Source organism: Tupaia chinensis, unplaced genomic scaffold (genome assembly GCF_000334495.1).
Source record: "Tupaia chinensis unplaced genomic scaffold, TupChi_1.0 Scaffold000066_1, whole genome shotgun sequence".
Taxonomy (NCBI): domain Eukaryota; kingdom Metazoa; phylum Chordata; class Mammalia; order Scandentia; family Tupaiidae; genus Tupaia; species Tupaia belangeri.
Window position 1 is genome coordinate 129,431 of NW_006159525.1, and position 22,897 is coordinate 152,327.

The 22,897-nt window shown below is 59.8% G+C and overlaps 1 protein-coding gene across 3 annotated transcripts in view; it reads right to left on the minus strand.

The window, feature by feature from the left end:
- The window catches only part of PHACTR3 (phosphatase and actin regulator 3), a 178,791-nt gene that overhangs the window by 63,627 nt on the left and 92,267 nt on the right, over positions 1-22,897 (minus strand). For all 3 annotated transcript variants that reach the window (XM_006141851.3, XM_006141852.3, XM_006141850.3), the window contains exons 2-3: positions 6,752-6,913; positions 3,194-3,271 (exon numbers count right to left, since the gene is read on the minus strand). In XM_006141851.3, coding sequence (XP_006141913.1) covers positions 3,194-3,271; positions 6,752-6,908 — 235 coding nt within the window. In that variant the 5' untranslated portion in view covers positions 6,909-6,913. The remainder of the gene's footprint in view (positions 1-3,193; positions 3,272-6,751; positions 6,914-22,897) is intronic.

A 22,897-nucleotide genomic window follows, 5' to 3' on the forward strand; every position in this document is an offset into this window, starting at 1 on the left:
CAGCCCCCCCCCCCGGTCCAGCGGCCCAGAGCTGCAGGAGTGAGAGCGAGGAGGGCAGAGGGGTGTTTAGAATGCAGGTTAACAGCGTCATACAATGACACCCTGGGGCAGGACACTTACGTGGCCTGGATGCAGATCCTTGTGGCCTCGCAGGCTCCCTCTCCCGCCCCCTGCAGGCTGTCTCAGGCTAGCCTCACACCACACCACCTGATTGCTGCACGAGTCTGCTGCACGAGTCTGCGTGTGTGCACGTAGGCAGGGTTGCTCGGGTTTTTCTTGGACAAAGAAGTGCAAATGCACGTTCTGGGGGTCACTAAGGTCTCTGGGCTGTCCTGGGGGGATTACGGCCGGACTCCCTCACTGTCAGTGCCCTCAGCGGCAACCTCCCAGGTCCCCACTACAGAAGCCCAGGCCACAGCTGCAGGCAGTTTCCATGCCATGTGTGCAATTGGCCACAGGGGGGCGCCCCTGGCTGCAGGTTCATTCCCATCTTGCAGCAAGTGGTGGTTGAGGCCAGATTCCTGAACTGAGCTGGGCAAACACTGCAGTCCAGGGGAAGTCCTGACTCCTGCCCCTCCTTCCTACCCTGAGCATCTGTCTTCTCCCCGCTTTCCTGGGCTTGGGCCTCCCTGAGCTGGGAGGTGGCAGCTGCTGCTCCCACAGTGCACAGCAGAACCCGGTGACCTCGACACCAGGAGGGATTAGGGACAAACAGGGTCTGACCTAAAGCCAACCTCACCCCGAGAAAGAAAAGCGTTTTCCAAGCAGGCGTGTGGTGGGAGCCACAGTGCGAGCAGAGTGTGCACCCTAGGAGCCTGTGGCAGACCCTGACGATGCCGGGGCAGCCGTAGCATGAGCAGCCCTGGAGCTGTCGGGGCAGGCAAGGTCCCCGAGGAGGCCCGGGCGCCTGATCCCTCTGGGGAACCCGCCCAGCCGAGGCCAAGACCAGCTCCCTGCAGACCCCAGCCCTGCCTGATGCCAGCCTTATGCTCCCCCAGCAGCTCAGACGCTAGCTGTGTCGCGGGGAGGCAGGGAGGACGGAGGTGTGGCTGTCCTGTCCCCCTTCCACATTCCCCTGACCCCCATTTTCTCGGGATCCCTGCTCCCCTCTACTACTGATCCCTGGGGCTGGTGGTCTCCCCACTTCCCTGCTTTTCAATTTCTCAGCCTTTGCCGCACCGCAGATGGAACCAGTCCGGCAGTTTCCAAGGGGCTGGGACCTGGGTCTCACGCCCAGAGCATCTGCTTGAGGCACTGCCTGAGGACAGAGGGTGTGGAAGCTCCCCAGGAGAGCCCAGTGTGCGGCAAGCTCAGGACACCTGTGTCCCTCCAGGCCTCTCTGGCCTCCACCTGCCGCAGGCCCCGTCTCGCCCTGAGAGGGGCTGCAAGCCCTTCCTTCTCCACTCAGCAGCGAGGCTCCCTTTGTCCCCGGGGGACAGTGGGTCCTGGGACGAGATTGCTCACCAGCGTGCTCAGCAGCTAGTGCAGACTCCGGCACTAAGGCACTGACAAAGCCTGTTGGCACCAATAAATGACAGCAGTGTCGGCTCTGGGGGACAGAGCCTGTTTCAGGACCCCCCCACCCCCCAGTTCCTAGGCCTCCATCACGCTGCAGGGGACGGGACACACGGCGTGGGACAGAGCCAAGGACTTACTGCCGGACCTCCCAAAAAGGGCTTCCAACCCCGCTGTGCAGTAGGCTGGGGGCCGGCTGGGGCGAAGCCACCGACAAACACGCGACCCGGAGGGCAAGCTCCCCGCCGGCTGGGGGCGGCCAGCCGGCTACCCGGGGCCTCGGCCTTCACCTCCCGGGACAAATTCATCTGAGTTCAGAAGGCCAAACTGTTCTTCCAGGAGTTCCCCTTTGTTATCCAACGATAGCTTCTTCCTTGACAGGAAGCAATCCGCATCCTCACTCAAACCGCTGTGTCCCGGGGCAGGCGACAGGTGGAACTGGTGTCTTTCCCTGTCCCTTCCTGAAGTACCTAAGGGACACTGTCGGCAACATCTTCAAAACGCCAACGATGGCGCGTTTTCGTCCCGTCCAAATGAAGGTGGCCCAGACCACTGTCTCAGAATGACACTCCGCCAGACCGAGTCCCAGCAGTGGACACCGGGTGACCCAGCACCAATGCCCTCCTCCTCCAGGTGGGGTCTCATTACTAACATCCCAAGTGGGCTTCCCCGAGACAGTGTCACCGGGACTCTTCACTCCTGCAGTCTGAGGGGGGCGGGGATGACAGAGGCCTGGGACCACGACTGGGACTGAGCCGGTAGCCCGCGGTGCGGAATCTGGGTCCCCACTCCAGCTCTCCCGCCTCCTGGCGCCTGGGTCAGCCCACGAGGACCCTGGTAGTAACCTGAGGCTGGAAGAGGAGACGGAACCCCTGGCAGAGCCCTTCAGTCAGAGGCGAGGGCTTGGTCTGCCCCCAGGGAGGCTCCTCAGGGGGAACCCCGAGAACCTGGAAGTGTGAAGGGTTCGTGTCAGGATCCGAGTTGTTAAGTGGGAGTCGTGGGAATGAAGCGTTCTGTCGGGTTAACTGCCAGCGACAATCACCAGCCTGTCTGAGAGGCGCAGCGACGCGCCCACTCCCCACCAGCACCGTGGGTGGACGCTCCGGACCACAGGCCTCGCCTGAACGGGGTCTCCGCTCTCAGCATGACCTGCAGTCTCCGCCGGCCCTCCCACTCCTCATCTGCAAACCGGAGCAACAGCCGTGCCCATCCACAGAGCCACGGCTTGTGGGACGCCCCACGTGGCCCCTTTACGGCCCGCAGGCCCTGGAGGCCGACAAGGCGTGGGGCTAGAGTAAAAGCAATTTGTCCGATTCGATGATTCAAATGTGATGTGAAAAAAAATACGACTAAAAACAAGTCGAAACACAAGACGAAGTAAAACCAGGGCTCCCGCCTGCGCGGGGTCAGGACGGAGCTTTGGCGCCATCCACGCCCAGCTCCACCGCCTTCCCCAGGGCGAGCGTGCAGGGCCCGGGACGCAATGCAGCTCACTGGAGGGCCCTCCGATACGCGGCCCGGACACTGGGGGCATTCTGCAGCCTCCAAGGTGTCCCCTAGGTCAGGACACACCTGCCCAGTGGCAGCTGGCTCTCATTCCCACCCAGCGCTCCCACACCCCGCGGCCCCCACTTACCCCGGCCTTACCCTGGCCCCCATTTGCCCCAGCCCCACTTACCCTGCTCCATCATCTCCAGCAGCCCCTTCTTGATGAGCTCCTCCCGGCCCTGCCTGCCGGCCATCTTCTTCTCCAGTACTGCACAACACACAGACATGCAGGTGAGCCTCGGCAAGGGCATGGCGGGGCCCCACCCAGGCCACATGGAGGGCGGCCCAGTCCACGGAAACCGAGACGCAGGCATCTCTGGCCGCTGCAGGGCTGGCTGGGGGCTGCTCAGCCCTTCCAGCATTCTTCATCAGTGGGTGAGCTCAGAGAACGGCTAACCAGGCCGAGCGAGGCGGCAGGTGCTGAGCTATGCAGGAAGCACCTGTGGACAGCGCCCGACAGCCTGTGCACCCACTGCTCTTCCCACCCTGCACCAAACACTCCTCGCTTTCCAGCGGGGGCCGCCCTATCTCTGCCCTGATGCCCTGGGTGCTTCCCTGTGGTCCGTGCTAAGTCGATCCTGACCACAGTTACTGCTTAGCACAGCCCTTCTGCCGGGCGGTCCTCCAATGACTTGCAGGTTAAAGCTCTCCAAGAGCTCACCAGATGGACGGGCAGAGGAGGCTAGACCCCACGCCCTTCCCACCAACCTGTTTCCAAATCTCAGTCCCCCGTCTCCCTACCCAGAGCAAAGCACGCTCATCCACCAGCCCTCCGCCTCTCTGCTCCTCCCTCCCTCCCGGGCAAGGCGTCAGCCTGGGGGAACACCAGGGGCCTGCAGGTGAACCCAGTTTCCAATCACAAAACTCCACAACCGCTCAGGTGTGTTTGGAAGATGCATGGTGCGGACTGAGGAGCTGGGGGTACGGCCATGGGCTCTGCACGTGCAGGTACCCTGCGCGATGCCCTTAGGGAGCAGTTGCCTGCCTTCTGAGCTCGCCAGGGAGGGCAACCGCAAAGGAGCGATACTGAGGAAACGACCACTTCACTCAGCAGTACCTACTGGGCACCTGCCACATGCCGTGGGGTGGGCTCCGTGCTGGGGGCCCCTGGGGCACAGAACAGGCTCAGCCCCCCCTCCGTGGAGAAGTGAGAGCTGGGAGCACACCGATGACAAGGAGATAGTCGGTCACACGTTTACAGAGCACCTGCTCTGCGCGGCACTGCCCTGCAGGGACAGTGTGTTTGCACAGGATGGAGGGTGAGCATCTGCAGGTGGCTGAGTGGCAGCGTCTGGCACCCAGGGACCTGGCAGGGTGGGCCATCTGGGTGGGCTCCCTGAGGGTATTTTCACCAGAGCTTTAGGATGGTCAGGGAGACCCAAACTGCAGGGAGAGTTCCCAGGCAACGGGAACGCAATCCCCTTCCTCACCCTGTTTCTGAGCCAAATCCCAGCACCAGAAGTGTGGTTGAAATTGACATGCTGGACTCTGACTCTGGGGGTGGCTGTGGTCCAGGCCCAGAAGAGATGGTGAGGGCTGTGGGAGCCAGCGGCCCATGGTCTGACCACACCAGGCAGTGCTCTCACGCGTGTGCGTGCTGAGCTGGGCAGGACAGAGACCTCCGCCCACATGACGAGGTCCTCCAGCCCCGAGAGGCAGCGCTGAGGGTCACTGGCTCCCCTCGGCGTGGGACACAAAGCCTCTGAGGGTTGTGGAGCTTGTAGATGGCCGAGCCAGATCCCGGCCACCTGCCAGGAAAGGGACGGCTGGAACGGCCATTTCCCATGCTGCAGCCCGACAGCCCTCAGGACCGCCCAACCCTCGTCCTGCCCAAACCCATTCCCTCTGTTCCCCCTTAAATCACCTCCACCGCCAGGTCATCTCACTCTATCCAGCAGCACCCAGGAAATCAGGGAGGATGGCTGAGAAGGAATATAGGCAAAGGGGTCCTGGTCCCCAAATTCCCACACGACTGGATGAGGGCCCGGGGCTGGGGTTGGCCTCGAGCCCCCCAGTGCCCTTGCTGGGCCCCTAGGCCATCCTGATGGGCCTATGCAGCACAGGGAGGGGCCCTTGGGAGGAAAGGACAGACTTTCGGCCCACAGCTGGGGTGCTGAGCCCACCCCAGGGCACAAAGGTCACCCTGCTCAGCCCGTCTTTCACTGACACCGATGGGCTTCCCCAGGGCTGTACCCGCTGCCAGGATGGTGATGTTCCTCTGGAGCTCTAGGGGGCCGACCACATCTCGGCTCAGGGGCCCCTGGGTCTCTCGGACCACCGTCTCCCCTGCCTCCCACAGCCTGCCCGGTCACTCCCCACCCCACCCGGGTTGGGGTCTGTGACCTACCCGGTGTCTTTCACTTGTGACCCTCCCATTGGGTTCCCAGGTCCCCAAGCTGCTCTTGGGAAGCCTAGTGGGAGGGGCCTGGCACACAGCGGTGCTGGGGACCCTACGAACGGTGCTTCTGTTTCTCCTTGACAAGGGGGTTCTGTCAATTAACTTCTGGGGGGCTTAGGGTAATGTGGTAACATGCGTGAAGGTGCCACAGAGGCCCTGCTCCTGAGCTGGCTGCCCACCCTCGTGTGTAGAGCCTGGGCATGGGGCCCGCTGGTACTGTCTGTGCCATCTCCGAAGCCCTGCAGGCCTGCACCCCTTCAGAGCTGGGTCCCCTTGGCGGAGACCCCAAGGACTGCCAGAGCAAGAGCCTGATGTGGGCACTCCTGGGGCTGGTGCACTCCTGGGGCCGGGGCACTCCTGGGGCCGGGGCACTCCTGGGGCCGCTGTACTCCTGGGGCCAGGGCACTCCTGGGGCCAGTGTACTCCCAGGGCTGCTCCCCAAGGCCAGGACTGACCACGTGAGCAGCGACCACCCTCACTGTTCCTAGCCAGAGCTCAGAGGCATGCAAGTCCAAGGCATGGCCCTGGGGTTTCAAGGCTCATCTCTCCCCATTTGCTTCTCAGGAAGCGCTGACATCCAAAACACCAGGCCCGGCTGTTGGGAGGACGTGGGGACGGGATGCAGGTAGAGTTCAGAGTGGGGCAGCAGGCTGGCATTGTTCTCTAGGAAGAGAGGCTGTCACGGCCACTGAGGGCCTGGATCCTGAGTCACCTGGGGACTCCAAGGACAGTGAGACCCGGGCGCCACCGTCCAGGTGAGACTTTGGGTGCGGAGGGCAAGGACACGCATAGTGGGCACTGGCATGGGCTGGAGCCTGCCTTTCCCGGGCAGTGAGCCGGGCCCGCTGCACGCCCAGCCTCTACCCCTGCCCCGCCTGCACTGAGTCAGTCTCTTTTTTCTCCAGGCCCCGGGACACTTGTACACACTGACTGTCGGCTTGGGCAGAGCGTCCCGTGGGGGTGCCTGGTGCCAAACCCCAGCCAGATGGGACCCATGGGGGCCAGTAGAGGAGGTGGCCAGAAAGCAGCTGATCAGCTCCTGGTCATCCCCAGCCACAGAGTACCGCATGCTGCTGCTGTGGCCAGGAGGGACGGTAACACCCCCACTCCCCACCCTGCTCTGCTGCTGTGACCAGGAGGGACGTAACCCCCACCCCCGCCCTGCTGCTGTGACCAGGAGGGACGTAACCCCAGCCCTGCTCTGCTGCTGTGGCCAGGAGGGACGGTAACCCCCAGCCCCGCCCGGCTGCTGTGACCAGGAGGGACAGTGACCCAGCCCTGCCCGCCCACCTGAGGTCGTCTGCTTCAGCTTCTCGTTTTTCTTTTTCCTCCATTTCCAGGGTTTGAAGATCCTGCCCAGGGTGGCCAGTTTGCTGTTCCTCCTCACGGGGGGAGTTCGGATCCCTGAGACCAGATACTCGGAGCGCACTGGGGGGGTTTGGTCCATTTCATCTGGAAAGGAAAGCCGGGAGGGTCTCACGTGACTGCCAACCTCCATGACTCCCAGGGAACTGAGGCGGCCCCGAAAGCTGAGGACCTGAAACCTTCTCAGACCAGTGGAGGCGCACCAGGCCCGTCCTGACCAGTGTGCCCATGGGTGGCAGTGCCAGCTCTGGGCTGGGCTTGACTGTCCTGCCCGGGGGACTCCCTCCTGCAGCCCCTTACAGCCCTCAGAAGCCCTGCCTGACTTCCTTCCACCACTGAGACGTGGAAGCTTGAGCCTTTTCTTCTCTTCTCTCTCCTCTTTTTAGACGAAGTTACGCGCTACATTACGACCCTCTGATGTCACCCAGCAGCCGGGCTGCAGGCACCCCCCACCACAGTGGGCCCTCTGGGTGGGCCAGAATCCAGCCTGGCCTCCCGTGTCCTGAACCTTGGGAGAGGGGTGTCCTAGCAGCACCAACCACAGCAGCCAGGAGAAGACGAAGACTCGCATTAACAGTCCCACCTGCAGCCCCCGCCCAGGCCCTCGGCTCGCTCTCCCTCCATCCCCGCTGCCCTCCCTCCCTGCTGCTGCTCTGCTCAGAGACTCCAGCTGGGCCAGGCCCAGTCCGGAGGGAGCATTTCTGACTTCACCCTCACAGGGAGTCCACCTCACAGAGCTGCAAACGAGGTTCGGGCGGTGGCCCGTCACAGAGCAGGAAACGCCGCGGGCCGAGCTCTGGGAGTCCAGAGTCCCAGCGTGCATGCCTACGCTGTATCAAGAGAAACTGTGAACCTGTCACCCGACCAGGACTGGGGGACAGCAGGTGACCAGGCCCATTGCGGAGTGCAGCCACTCTAGCCATCACCAGCTGCCTGCTAACTGTGCCAGGCGCCGCGTCTGTAGGTGGCCGTGAGGACCCGCGCGGAAAGCCCTGCCATGCAGGATGGCCCCACTCGTTAACTGAGATCTTCCTTGGTCTCAGACACCAAGGAACTGACTCCAGTGACGTCCCCACTGACTTTCAGGGGCTGTTCCAGAGCCCAGGACATGTGGGGATCCGGGCAGCGGAGGCTGCTGAGGGACCTGTCCTGCCCCATCCCCCAAGGCCACGCTGCGGGCAGACGGCTACTCCTGGCAGAGGCGATCCACTGAGTGTCCACTGGGCGTTCTTGTCCTCTGGGTGTTCCTGTCCACTGGGCGTTATCGTCCTCTGGGTGTTCCCGTCCACTGGGCGTTATCGTCCACTGGGTGTTCCCGTCCTCTGGAAGTTATTGCCCTTGGGACATTCCTGTCCACTAGGCAGTCCTGCCCACTGAGCGTTCTCGTCCCCTGGGAGTTCTCATCCCTGGGGCGTCCTCATCCCCTGGGCGTTCTCGTCCCCAGGGTGTCCTCGTCCCCTGGGCGTTCTTGTCCCCGGGGTGTCCTCGTCCCCTGGGCGTTCTCGTCCCCTGGGCATCCTCGTCCTCTGGGTGTCCTCGTCCTCTGGGAGTTCTTGTCCTCTCCACCCTGCCCACACCTGTCAGATGGGAGTGGAGCTGCCTGTCTAGCCCACACAGCCTGGAGAGCCGCTGCCCTGGAGCCATGCTCAGCCCAGGGAAGGAGGGGCCAGGTCTTCCGAAGCCTGAGGGTTTGTTTGAGGATGAAGACAAGGACCCCAGAGATGAGCTGGGGAGACGAGGGGGCACAGTCGTCCCTTCACTGGCACCTCACAGACACACACCACGCCAGATACAGGGAGCCCTGGGTAGGGGGGCGGTGTCGGATGGGATGCCCACAGGAGGTGCCGCGTGGGCTCCAGAGAGGGCACAGGTGCTGCCTGAGCTCCCAGCAGCCACGGCCGAGGAACGGCACTTCCTGGAAGTAGAACAGACTTTCAGCCAGACCCCGGACACTCGGCCGATGCCTACACTCACGGCCCCAGTGGGGACCCAGCTGCCCTGTCTGCAGCCACCAGGCCTTCCTGCGGGCTCCCCCACGACAGTAGAGGCCAATCCCCGCACTGCCTGCTCACGACACCCCTGCCCCTCTCATTCAGGACAGGGTGCAAAGCGGTGGCCGAGCCTGCAGTCCAAGCCCCGCCTGGCCCTGCCAGCCTTGTCATCGCCACTGCTGGGCATCGACACCTGTCGTGTGTTTACGGGGCTGGCGTGATGTGGTGGCAGAGGGCTGCTGGCTCCTCCCGGGCTCTGCCGCCACCTAAGGGGAGGTGAAACCCTGGCTCCACTCCCACCCGCATCCTCCCTCGCCCTACCTGCTGTGAGCGTGTGACCCGCTTGACCAGTGGATGGCATGGGAGGACCAGCTCCCCACCGTCGCCACCAGCTTTAACCGAGCAGCTGCGTCCCACCCGTCCACTTCCGCTCCTTGTGGCTAGGGCGGGTACGGGGCTCCCCCCAGTGTCTGACACCCAGGTCCCCACCCCGGGGTAGACCACATTCCTCTCTCCCCGTAGGAGCCCACTCGTTCACTCCACCATTCCACAAACACAGCCTGGTGCCAGCCGTGCACCGGCTGTCACGTGGTCCGGGGCGGGCGGAGGCCTGCCTACACGGGCAACGGTGACCTGCAGGGAGACGGACGCGGAGACACTGGGTCAGGTCGAGCCCTCGTGCACCGTCGTCCTCCGCTGCCCTGTCTTCCTAGCCTTCCTCATCACATTTGTCACCTGGTGTGTGAGTACACGCATGCACACACACACGCATCCACACGTGCACACACGTGTTCATCTGTCCATGATCATCTCACTCCCCCACTCCCTCCAGGCTCCATGGTGGTTTACGGCTGTGGCATCCCCAGCACGAGGACAGTGCAGGGCAGGTGAGGTGGGATCCTGAAGAGGTCATTAGGACTACAATGGGGAGGCCAGGGAAAGGCTGTTCTGGGGGCCGTGGGAGCCAGCCCACAGAGGGGAGTGGTGAGGGGCAGGTGTCCCAGACGGGAAGGGAGCGGCAGTGGAGGGGAACGCCACGGACAGGGGTCTGAATTTCATTCCAGTGTCTCAGGGGGCTGCTCCCGGGGTCTGTAGCCCAGAGACCTTAACCACCTGCCTGTGTCAGCTGGGACCATCTCAGCCTGGGCTGCTCCTCCAGGCCCTGGTGCCACCAGGGGCGTGCAACCCCATGCCCCTTGGGGCTCCTGAGGAAGCGTCCTCCCTCCCCACCTCCACCCTTCTCCCAGGTGCTCCACGTGAAGCCAAGTGAGGGCTGGGTCTTCCCAGACAGGAACTGCTCGTGTGCTCAGTGACGGAGTCACTGACAAAGCACCCCAGAGAGCGACAGAAGTTTGTCTCGGAGCATGCGCGGGGCTAGGTGGGCCGGGGGAGGCCTCCTGAGCACCATGTGGCCCACACACACTCAGTGGGGTGTGTGTGTGGACGGGTGTGGACGGGCCTGAGTGGGTATCCACGGAGGGAGGGAGCGATGCTTGGGAGGACCTGGCCTTCCTTGAACTCCCACGTCTCACACTGGGGAGGTTCTGGGACGTGTGAACACATTAGCAGGTCCCCTGCCAAGTTCCAGGGCACCTCTGCGCCTCTGCGGCATTAGCAGCTCATTAGTGAGAACACTTTCCCACATCGGGTACCCGCGGGAGGCACCACCCGCAGCCCGGAGCGGGAGGCGCCTGGGCTCCCGCATGACAGCTGGGCAGAGCTGTGTGACACTGGACACCTGGAGCTGCAGGGGCAGCATCTTGTACCTGCTACTGACCCCGCACCTCTCCATCAATGGACCCCACAGGCCCATCCCATGTCTGGACCCCGTGGGTCAGTCAGGAGTGTCCCCAGCTGACCAGCAGCAAACCTCGCTGCATGTGCAGGCTCACCTCCGAGCCGGGCGCAGGGCCGACGCCCTTTCCCATGTTTCCCTCACCCCACTCTGGTCACTTGGCTGCACCCCGAGCTTCACGCCTTTCCCGTGGAACAGGCATCACCCATGACTACAAGATCGACCTGCCATGCTGAATCCCCGCTGCTGTCACTGGTTCTAGGCACCCAGAGGTGCTCGGCCAACACCTGCCAGCCTGTGAGCCTGGGGTTCAGCCTCAGTGGAGCTGGGCATTTCCACTCCCTCATATTCTACCCACAGGTCTCCTCCCATCCCCTGCAGAACACAAGGGAGGCAAGCATAGCTCCCCCGGGGGCGAGGTCCGGTCCCCAGAGCCACGTGTGCAGTGGCCACCTCATAGAGGAGACCAGCCTGGCCTGTGTCAGACAGCACTGAAACACGACATCGTCCCTGCTGGGGCCATTCATTTGCATGCTCATTCATCGGCTGCCGGGCGAGGCCTGCTCTGTGCCTGCACCACGCGGCATTGGAGATAGCCGTGAACACAGCCACACGCTGCCCTCGCCGTGTGAAGGGGAGGACACCACGGGCACAGAAGGTGACTTCAGCATATGCGGTGAGTCGTGAAAGAGGCAAGGAGGAAGTCGAGATACAGACCCCAGGGAGCGGACCCCAGTCCTCGCCGAAGCCTTCCCTGTGCGGCGCCGTCAGCCACCCACCAAACGTGCTGGGTCCCGTGCTGAGCAAAGCTGGGCCTGCAGGAACAAGGAGGCTCAGGCACCCTCCCCGCCCGGGGACTCGCCAACCACAGAGAAAACAAAGTGAAATTCCGACGGGATCAGAGCTGCCGAGGAACGGTTCCCTGCCCGGGGGAGGGCGCTCCGGGAAGGCTACTGGGCCCAGGGGGTTGGGCTCGCTGCTCAGGCTGGATTGTCAACTGGGAGTTGGATCGAAGATGCAGTTCATAAGGGCATGGCAGTCCACGGCGTTTGGGGTGGTGGGGAGAGTGCAGGGACCCTACATCTGAGGTCCCCTCTCTGAGGTTCAGAAGCCCAGTAAAATTTCCACATATAAAACTGGGATCCATAGGAAATGCCAACTTCCACTGTGCCAGTTAATGACTGTCACATACACACAAATGCACAGACAAAAAGCAACCTACTATCATCAACAGGGACTAAAACAGGCAAAATAGAGTCTCAAAGATTATTTTTAATATATCGGGAAATGAAAAACCATGTTGCCCCTTGTGTCCTTAATTCGCTGGCCTGGGTCTGTGCACTTGAACTTGAAGACCCTTAGGTTGGAGCCTGTGTTTACAGAGCAGAGACAGGTGAGTTCGGGGAGACGGCCAAGAGAGCTGTGTGAGGCTGTAGCAAGAGTGTTGACAGCAGTAGGGGTCACTGAGGACCCCGGTGAGGGGCAGAACTGGGCCAAGTCTGCACAGCGGGAGCAGCAGTCGACAAGGGAATGCAGCTGAAGATGGGGAGACCCATGCAGAGGGGAGAGGCAGGGTGAGGCGGCGCCAGCTCGGAAAGGAAGGGAACCAGAAATGGCACTGAGCAGACAGCAGCCTCACGAGAGCTGTGAGGCATCAGCGCGGGGCATTCGCACACGGCAGCGTGGAGGGGAGCCAAGGTCCGCATTGTTGTCATTGTCGTCATCACCGGCAACAGACATCTGAGTGCTCACTCTACACCAGAGCCTATCCTGGGCACCTAACAGGGTCAGCTTGTCCCACTCCCTTCATGACCCCAGCAAGCAGGGAACATTTTCATCACCTGTTAGAGGAGGAAAACCGAGGCCCTGAGATGTGAGCTGTTTCCCAGGTCAGGTGCTGGTAAGTGACAGAGAGGCTAGAAAGCAACAGATATGAGGCCTCTGCTCCCAGAGCCCTTAGCGCCACCCCATGCTAGGTCAGAGTGGGTAGTCACAGCACTGCTGTCTGAGGGCAGAAGGGGGAGAGGCCGGGCTGGGCCAAGCTAATCATTGCAGCCAGGCAGACTAAACTCATGCGGAAGTTCCTAGGAGCAGAAGACCCCTGCCCAAGGCCAGGGCAAGAGGTGCAGCTTCTAGCTGGCATAGCCCAGCACTCTGTCTTCTCAGACTGACCACCCAATGGGTCTGGCCCTCCAAATCCAAATTTTGAGAGTGGATTTTAAGTCTTCCAGATGTGAAAATACCCTTGGTTTGAGCAAACCCACTCCTGCAGAATCCTGGAGGGCTAGTTGACAAGCACAGTGTCTTCGTTGTGCTCAACAGGGCCGGACAGGCCACACCTGGACACTTCCTAGGACAGATGAGACACTCTCCAGGCCACGCCCACACGGTCTTGCTAAGAGGAAGGACTGGGCGGGGCAGTGCAGAAAGGTGACTTGTCTTTTAAAGGAGAAGAAAACACCCCAGGTGGCGAGGCTCTGTCCCGGAGCCGTTGCAGGCTTTCTGTTCCAGTTCTGTGAGCTTAGCCCTCAGAACTGGGATCTGATCAGCCTTTTTGATGGAAAAACTCCTGCCCTTTCCAGTATGGAGGCAGCAGAGACCTCGACCACAGCGACATGTAAGTTCCAGACTTGGGTCCTCTCCATCCTCCCTCCTCCCTCCTCCGGCGCCCAGCACGTGAGCTGAACGAGGCAAAGATGAGTGAGTGAGTACACAGTGAACAAAAGAGATTAACCCTGCGATACAGAAACTGAAGCAGAGTCAAAATGCAGCCGGTGGTTACTAAGGACGGCCTGGCGCCTTCTCCATGCCCGAGACCAGGTTCACCGGACTCCTGAGCGGTTGTCGCCCCATTGTCTCTCTGCCTTGTAGTTCCTGGGGTGCTGAGAGACAGAGAAGAAAAGGCGAAAGCCTGGCCTCGCTGCAGAGTGACTGACTGGCCCCTGCAAAGTTGGGAACTGAACGAACACCTGAACACAGGTGAACACACGTTTGCATGTCCAAGGACAGGCTGACAAATTCTTTTGCGTGTTCACTGCTGGTAAACACCCCGAGGCGGCAGGGACTGTTTCAGGTCCAGTTCACATTTAGGCAGTGGACAGTGGGGACATGCACATTCGAGGTCACATGGCTGGCGAGTGGCACTCTCTGAGCTGATGTTCAGCATCTGAAAATGTCATTGGTGTTTCCCAAAGTGTGTTCCTAGGAACCCTAGCATAGGGACTGCTGTGAATGGAGGGAACCGTCTACCCTAACAGCCTCCCCGGAGAGCCCCACTGCATGCTAGCATGGCAAAGGCTCTGGAAAGTCCTGCAGTAAGCAACCCGACTCAGCTGTTCCGCCAGCTTTTGCCAAGCAGATGGCTGAGACGGCCGCCATTTACCCACTGCAGCCTAAGCAGCAGCAGCATGAGAAAAGCTGGCAAATGAAGTCTGAGCAACAAGGCCAGGATTAAACATGCGAACGCATTCCGGTTAAGTAACATAAATGACTATTTTTAGACTAGGGAAGCTGCTCCCCCATATCTGTATTCCAAAGATAATAGGATCCTCCAAGATCACAGCGAATCTGGGCCTCAAACATTCCCAAGTCTCCAAGCTTCTCCTCGCCAGCTCATGCGCCGCCACGACGCTGAAATTAAACCAGATAAACGAGCATTACTGATGCCTCTGACACCAGAGGAGCCAAGGCACCATCGAAGTGCTTTCTTCCCCCGTGTGTGCTGCAGGAAAACAACCCGGAAACCCAGTTGGTTAGCAGCTACCCCTACTGCTGGACTCGTGGCCAGCTCTCCCCACGGACATCAGCTCCAATCTGTAAATCAAGTGGCTCTAAAAACGCCGTGTGGACTTTGGCTGCAAGAATGAAGCCACAATGACGGTGGGGCTGAAGGAGGCAGGAGATAGGACCAGCAGATGGCATAGTGGTTATGTCGCGGACTCCCACATGGTTGACTGCGGTTCAAGTCCTAGACCCGGTGGCTTAAACTCACGCCAGGCACATGTGCGTGGGTGCCCAAGATCCTGAGAGGAGGATGGAAGAGAAAGGATTGGGGCGAGGCCATCCCCCGGGGTGATTTCTCGCTCTCTGTCTCTCTGTCTCTGTCTCTCTGTCTCTGTCTCTCTGGTGAGCACGCATGCCCTATAGCAAAAACCTCTCTTAAAAAAACCCGAACACGAAGGAGGCAAGAGGTGGAAGGTGCACGGCTGGCCCTGCTGCTGTCACCACGTCCTCTGTTTTGTTATCTGGCTTAGTAGGGGGCATCTGCAGGGAGTCAACTCCTAAAAGTTCCCCTGCAAAGAGCTCCCCTATGTCTTTGCAAGGGCTGAAAGCGGTTTTTAGAGACACCCTCCCGGAGGACCATTTTTACCGAGAGTATTTCGGAGAAAGGATAAGAAGGGGAATAACTCTCCAGGAGCCTTCCGCACCAGAACGTCAGTTTAGACAAATCCTGTACCTCACACGCTGAGTCTGACTTCAAGCCTGCTCTCTGCAGCTGCGGCGTGAGGCGAGGTTCCTCCGCGGCAGGAAAACTAAGGACAAGTTAACGGTCAGTACAGACGCTACCCAGGAGCACCTCTCAGAGGACTCCGACATACGGGGGTCAGGGAGACGCCGAGTCGGCAGATTTGCGGGTGGCAGGGGGTCCCTCTCCCGTTTGGCTGAGGTCAGGGACCAGAAATGCTCTCCAAGCCCAGATAACAGACTCTGCGGCAGCCACTCTGACCAACTGCTCGCTCTGCTGCCGTAACCCAAAGAGCCTCCGCTGGTTGGTGAACTAAGGGTGTGCCTTAGTTTCAATAAAACGTCACAAACTGGTGGCACACTGGGTCGGTCTACGGGTCTGACCTGCCTTAGGTGGGCCCTTTGGAAATGTCTTCTGCAAAAAGTACCACCAGGACCCCAAGAAGAGAGAGGAGAGAAAACGTGGTCCGCGACCCAGGCCCCTTCCTTATCTTTGCTCCCACTCCATCCCTGGGCTCAGGGCAGAATCGCTGACCCAGTACGACCTGTCACTCCTGGCTTCCCTGCTGCCACTCCTGCCCGCCCACCCAACAGACGGGGCCTCAGACCTCCTCCCTGCACACACCCTAGAGGCCACTCCAGCGTGGCCGAGTCAGCCTCTGCTTTCTCTGCCTACAGCTTTGCCCGCCCGCCCCCCGCTCCTGTCCCTATCTCCCTCCTGCTCATTCACTAAGATCTTTCCCGCCACAAAGCTCCTCGCATGTCATTCCCTCTGGCAGCTGCGTTGGTCCCTGATGAACTCCTCTCACATCCCTCATGGTCCCACCCTTCATACGCACCTGCTCAGTTTGCTGTCATCTCTCCACTGTTGCGTGGAACCAGCTATAGTTAGCTCTCCACTCCTGCATTCACTGGTTTATGTCTGTCTTGGCTATCTGGCCATGACTGCAAAGAACAAGCGAGTTCTGCCCAGCTGCCTGCACGAGCCCCAAGAGGGCCCGGACAGGCCAGTGAGGCTCGGGGAGTGTATGAAGCAGAGGGAAACAGGCTGGGGGTTCTTCTGTGCACAGGGAAGCAGACCAGGCACGGCCGAAGCTTAACCCTCCTCAGCAGGGCACATCTCTGAACTTGTGCCAACCCCTGTTCCTCCCTGGTCCACACATCTCTGCCACACGGCTCACCGGAAACGGCCACCATGAGTGGGGACGCCATGTGGTCACACGGCCGTGGCACAGATCAACTGTCACGTCCCAGCGGCCAGCTCTGCGTTAAGGAACACACCTGGACGAGGACATGAGCTAGCAAGTGTCTGGGCAGGTGGGAGGTGCCCATCCACCCTCCTCCAGAGCCCTTCCCGTGTTCGTCTTGCCTGTGTTTCCATCAGGGACTACATGGGGAGGGACAAGCACAGCCCAGACAGGCTGAGTGACTCGCGCGGGACCACGCGGCATGGGCAACGGCCCTAACACACATACCCGCTTCAGACTCCGCAGGAAACGGGGCTCTCCACAGGGTCCTGCTGCCACCCCACCCAGGGTGGCGACTGTGGGGTTCAAGTGCACACCCTGCTCCAAAGACAAAGAGATGGGGACCCCGAGGTGAGCTTCCTGCTCGTCCAGATGCCTCTAGGAATCCCTGCCCTCAAACGCCTTTATAACATGAAACGTTAGAAGGTCTTTGATCCCAGTCCCCGCCCAGCAAGCCAGCCCCACAGGGTAGTTTAATTGCACTGTGGAAACCCAGTCCCTGGGGAGTGCTCTGGTCTCGCCTCAGAACTCACGTCCTTCCTCATCCATTAAGTAAACACACTTCGGCCTGAGAGCCCTGGCCTCCCAGCAGGCCTACATGAAAGAGGAGAGGACAGAGGAGCGGCCCCTGCTCTGGACCACACCTGGACCCCAGAGAGCAGACAGGTGTCGGGCCGGTGCCACCCCTCGCTGGTGTGCGTACTGGGCACCCCCCGGGTCAGTGCTCAGGGCAAGCGTGACTGTGTGTGTCAAAGAGGTTCGGGGTCCCTCCAGGGGAGGGCAACAGGGGAGGAGCTTAGTGGGCACGTCTGGCACCTCCTCGACGGATAAGGGCAGGGTGACCATGTGGCAATTCTACTTGGGGTGTATACCTACCCCAGAGTTAAACAGGGTGACTGCACCTGTCAACAGAGCTGACACGTGAATGTTCCTAGCAGCGGTATTCGCCAAAAGGCGGACAGGTAACCCCGACGGCCACCGACTGATGAATGGATAAGCAAACCAAGGAGTTGAACAATGGGATTCTACTCAGCGGGGAGGGAGGGTGCACTGACAGCGCGACAGGAAGGAGCTGGACAACGGGATTCTACTCAGCGGGGACGGAGGGTGCACTGACAGCACGACAGCTCAACAGGCTGCCACAGCAGATGACCCAGGGAACCACGCGGCTGCGCCCCGGCACGAACGCCCGGAACGGCCAAGTCCCCAGACAGAAGACGGAATAGAGGTTGCTAGGAGCAGCTGGGGAGGAGGAGTGAACGAGATTCCTTAATGGCATGGAGTTTCCTGCTGGGTAAGAAAATGTTCTAAAATTAGACTGTGGTGAAGGTCGCACAGGCCTGAGTGCACCCACGAGGGCGAGCTAAACGCCTCTGAGAAAAGACGGGCAGGCGCCCTGGGCTGCCCGATCCTCTGTCAGCTCCGCTGAGCTGTGGCGCCCCGTGGGCGTCCTTCCCCACCTCGGCATGGGCAGCTCTCAGACAGTGAGGGACACCCCACGACGGCCTCCCAGAGGCTGTGGTCCTTGTGTCCCTGACCAATGCTGGCTCTGCCGGTGCCCGTCTCCCAGCCATCAGTTCCTCCCCAGCGTGGCTACGGTCGTTCCCACCGTCTGTGGTGCCGATGACTACAAGAGCACCCCCAGCCCCAGCCACTCAGCCTTCACTCTCGTCACCCCACAATCCTCTGCGCACAGAAGCGGAGTGACCATCAGAAATACAAATCGGGCTCTGCAATCCCTCTGACCCTCTGGCAGCTCGCCCCACCCCGAGGGGCAAATCCCAGCTCCCCGGGGAACCTCTGGCTCAGGGCAGCTTCCCCCACCGCAACACACGGACCGCGGCCCGGTGTTCTGTGTGTTCTGCATGTGGACTGCTCGGCCTCGGGCCTTTATGCCGCTGTCTCCTGTACCAAACACCAGCCCGTCAGACCCATCTCCTGCACGTCCGCTGCACGCCTCGCCCGCCACGGCCCCTGCCTTCCCTGGCTGTCCCAGAGTCGCAGCATCCCACTTTGGGCTCTTGTGACTGTCCCATGGCGACTCAGACATTCACTCACTTTCCCTTCGAAATTAAGGCTGCTCGGGACCAGGGCCTTTGTCTTTTGTCTGCCTCTGCACGTCCAGACGGTGCTGCTGAATGCAAGTCACTCCCCATCTAGCCCCTGCCCTCTGCGTGGGAAGTCCCTGGCCAGTGTCCTGCCCTGCAGCGTGGTCCTCGATTTCCACCCCCTTGTCCAACACACCAGCCTCTGCTCAGCACCTCTTTCCTTCTGCTTCGAGAGCCTTCCACATGCTCACTCTTCTAGAATCTTCTCCTCATCCCCTCGGTCTGGTCCATCTGTATACTTGGGGGTCACAGCTTTGAACCTCTGTTCCCTCCCTAAGCCATTCCCGACATCATGGACAAGGCTGGGGCCTCGCCCTGAGCACTCACACCCCCGCCCATCCCATGCTCATGCTGAGCGTGGGGGTCACAGGTCTAGCTGCATTTTCTGCTGGACTGACCCCTTGGGGCAAGAGGCAGGTGTGCCTCTCCCAGCCCTGTCCACGGCGCAGGCTCTCACGCTGATCCCAGCGCCAGGCCTTGTGAGCCAGGTGGGCCGGTGCGAGGCCAGCTCTTCCTAATGCTGAAGTCTGAACAAACTCTCGGAGCCTCAGTCTCCTCTGACCTGTAAAATGGGCATAATGCCAGTACCCAGAAGTAGTGGTGGTGAGATCTGAATAGGTCAAGTGAAGGCTCAGCATGGGGTGAGCACGTGGAGACCGCCTCCTGAGCTGTCTCCAGGTTCTCCAGGTACCTTGGGTGTGTCACAGTGCTGGCACCCAGCAGGGACTCAGTAAATACCAGTGGAACCAGGGCAGACCCCAGAGCTCCAGGGCAGAGCGCACCATTTTCAAAGGCATCACAGAAGCAAACACTTAGAGAGTCTTTGGTTTCCAACAGCAGAGGTATTCTTCTCCAGGAGCACAAGACCAAAGACGAGCAGAAGGAATCAGCACTTTCTCTGGAATCTTCAAGGACCAGGTTAGAGCCTTGAGGAAAAGCGGCCACTTGTCAGAGATCTGGACAGAAATGCACAGCAGACAAAGTGCAGAAGAGCTGGCGCCCTCGCTGCACAGGAATCGCGGAGACACATGCCACACCCGTCCTCCCTGGGAGGGGATTTTGGTGGGAGGACTTGGGCTGTGTAGAGATCAGCTCTGGCTGCATGAACCCAGAGGGCACGTAGTAGGTGCATGCAGTTGTGTTTTTAGTGTGTGTCGTCAGTGTGCGTCTTGGGTGTACATCGTCAGCGTGTATCTTGAGTGTGTGTCAGTGTGCAGCATTGGTGTGTGTCTTGGGTATGTGTCATCAGTGTGCATTATCGGTGTGCATCTTAGGTGTGTTTTTAGTGTATGGCTTGAGTGTGTGTCGGGTATGTATTATCGGTGTACATCTTGGGTGTGCACTGTGAGTGTGTGTCTTGGGTGTGCATTGTCGGTGTACATCGTCTGTACATGTCTTGGGTGTGTGTGTTGGGTGAGTGTCATCAGTGTGTGTCGCCAGTGTGCATTTTGGGTGTGCGTTGTCGGTGTGTGTTTTGGGTGTGTGTCACTGTGCATCATCGGTGTGTGTCTGTACATGTCTTGGGTGTGGGTGTGTGTGTGTGTGTGTGTGTGTGTGTGTGTGTTGTTGGACATTACTGGATGACTCCCAGCGAGTGCCCCCCGCATGTAAACGGCACAGGATCCGAGTCACGAGGGGGTGTAGTTCCTAACTTGGTTTCCACGTTTCCTTTCATGTGATCACATGGACTCCCTACACATGGTTTCGACGTCTGTTTAAAGTGTTCTAGGTCCACAGCCTGAGCCTCCAGGGCCAGCAGCCACTCCGAGGTGTGGCCACCGTGTGTGGTCCCCTCAGAGAAACGGGACCTTCCGGACGAGAGGCGCTAGCTCCTGGAGAGACCAGCAGTGCCCTCAACATGATGCAGGGGTGTGGCGTGGCGCCTGTCCCTGTCTAGACGGCTGCCCGGGGCCGCTGCACATGTCCTCCTAGAGCCAGATGTGCGGCAGGACTGAGCGGTGGCACAAGGCCTCGTCCGGAAGTTCAGACACCACAACGCGAAATGCAACCAGGGGTTCTGACTATGTGGAGAGAGCTAGGGCCTCAGAGGCAGGACACTAGGCCCTCGGCGGCCTCACCTCTGTCCGCCCTGCAACCTCAGGCAGGGGCCAGGCCTCCTCGTGTCTCTCAGGGTCCGTGCGGAAGAAATGTGACAGCACCAATGTTGACATCAGTCACCCAGTGATGGAGCATGAAGAGCAACAGGCCATGGAAGCAGACACCAAGGCAGCCCAAACCGAGTCCCCCCACAGTGTTCCCTTCCCTCTAGAAGTAAGGCTTCGCTGAGGATGACATGTTTCATTCAACCACGGTGTGGGGACGGTGGCTAATGGGCATTGCCATGTCCTTCAAAGTAAAGGCAAAAGTCCCTCGAAACCCTACGAAGCCTGACAAACTGAAAATCACTTCAAAAAGAAAAATAAGGGACCAGCAGATGGTGTAATGGTTATGTTACTGGACTCCCATGTGGTTAACTACGGTTCAAGTCCCAGACCCGGCCACTTAAAACTCACTCCAGGTGTGTGCATGCATGCCCAAAATCCCAAGAGGAGAATGGAGGAGAAGGGATGGCAGTGTGATCATCCCCCTGGGGGGTGATTTCTCGCTCTCTCTCAAGCAGATGTGCCCTACAGCAAAATCTCTCAAAAAGAAAGATAGAAAATCCCCTTTAAGAATAAACTACAAATAAGAGAGAGCGAAGTTTGTCCCTGGGTGCCGTCCATCAGCCTGACAGCCCCCGGGGAAGTGTCACTAATTTATTCATCTGGTGCCAGCAAGGCTGTCGAGTCACTTATTTTTAAAAACCCTCGTGAACTGTGACTTCCACAAGGCACACCTTCACAGCCTGATGGGCCTCACCCAGAGGAGGGGCGGCTCCACTGGGGAAGCGGAGATGCTTTCTGGAGACAGTATAAGGCCGTGTGTCCCCGGCCAAACGTCCTGACTACTAACACTGACACGTACCAGACGGATGTCGCCATCCCTGCATGTCTGAAGGAGGCGGACGGCCTTCTCAAGACACAAAAGGCGACCCTGCAAACTCATCAGGGTCGACTGAACTGGTGTTGGAGTGTCAGAAATGACCGACCGGCGTGGACTGACCCAACGGCGATTTCAGACAGGGCCCGCCACGTGAGGAAAGCCAACCACGCTCTAGAGTCCAGTATAAACTAAGCCAGGTGACGGTTAGCGTCCTCTGGGGAAGAACTCTGTCTCTCTCACCAAGAGTGGCCCCCAAAGTCGAGCCACACGCCCTTCACTGCTCAGTAACGGGGTGTCTTCCCCTCTGGTTCCAGGCACGTGCACCGTAGGACAGCCTGGCGGGTGGTGTGAACAGGTGCAAGCACCCACCCTGGGTCAGGGTCCTGAGAGGGGCCTGGGGCTCAGCCCAGGGACAGCAGCCATTTGTCTCTCCTCCCACAGGTGGCCATGGTGGGTGGGTAGCGAGAAGCTTTGTGATTTGGGGGTCACTCCCAGCCACACAGCGATCAGGAGAGGAGTCAGGGCCTCGAGCCCTGTTCAGGAGCAGGCACAGCAGGCAGCCCGGGAGTACCTGCACCACAGGGACACAGCTACACGGGACCCAGGCAACAGGGAACATTTTAGCTCTCCCAGTGACAAGGTTTTGTGAAGACAAACAGAAAACGCAGAGTCTTTCTGCCCTGGGCCACCTAACTCCTGGGCCTTCTGAGGCCCCTGGCTTCCAGCACACGTGCGAGAACTGCAGGCAGGTTCCTCATCCCAAGACCTCCTCCTCAGCCTCCCAACACCTGTGAATGTACAGGAAGGAGAGCTGGCCCAGGGCAGGAGACCCTGCCCACGGGGCCAAAGCTCCGTCACAGTTCACCTGGAAGACTGAAACACAAACGAAAGCATCAAGCTCTCCGTCAGAGACTTGGGTACTATTCAGACTTCTAGAAAATGCCATTCTGGAGAAACACTCAGAAACTCACAAAACAAGTCTTTACAACAATATTCTTTCTGTTACGCAAGTAACTTTCTTGTTTACCTAGGGACTGAAGTGTATGTCATGGTTTATGAAGAGCCAGCCCTGATGTTGCCTCCCAGGGTAAACTCCCAGCCCCCACCATTCAGTGCCTGCGAGGCTGTGGGCAAGTCACTTCCCCTCCCTGGGTGAGTGTGTCCTGGCTGTGAACCCACGCAGTAATGCTGCCTACCACGGGATGGAGAAAGCGCTCGCCATAGTGCCTGGGGTAGGAGCGGAGTCCTCGCCAGGGTGAGCGCTGTGTGGATTTCATCGACGTCGGCACCCTGACCGGGGTACTGTCGTCTAGTTGGCTTTGGGGGAATCTGGATCAAGGGCTCACAGGACAGCTCTGTGTTACTTCTTACAACTGTATGTACATCTACAACGATCTCAATAAAGATCTCAATGACTGGTTGCCGGGGAAGTCATGACGGATTTTCCTACATGTTTCTATGCAAAAATGTGTCATGACTCTTCC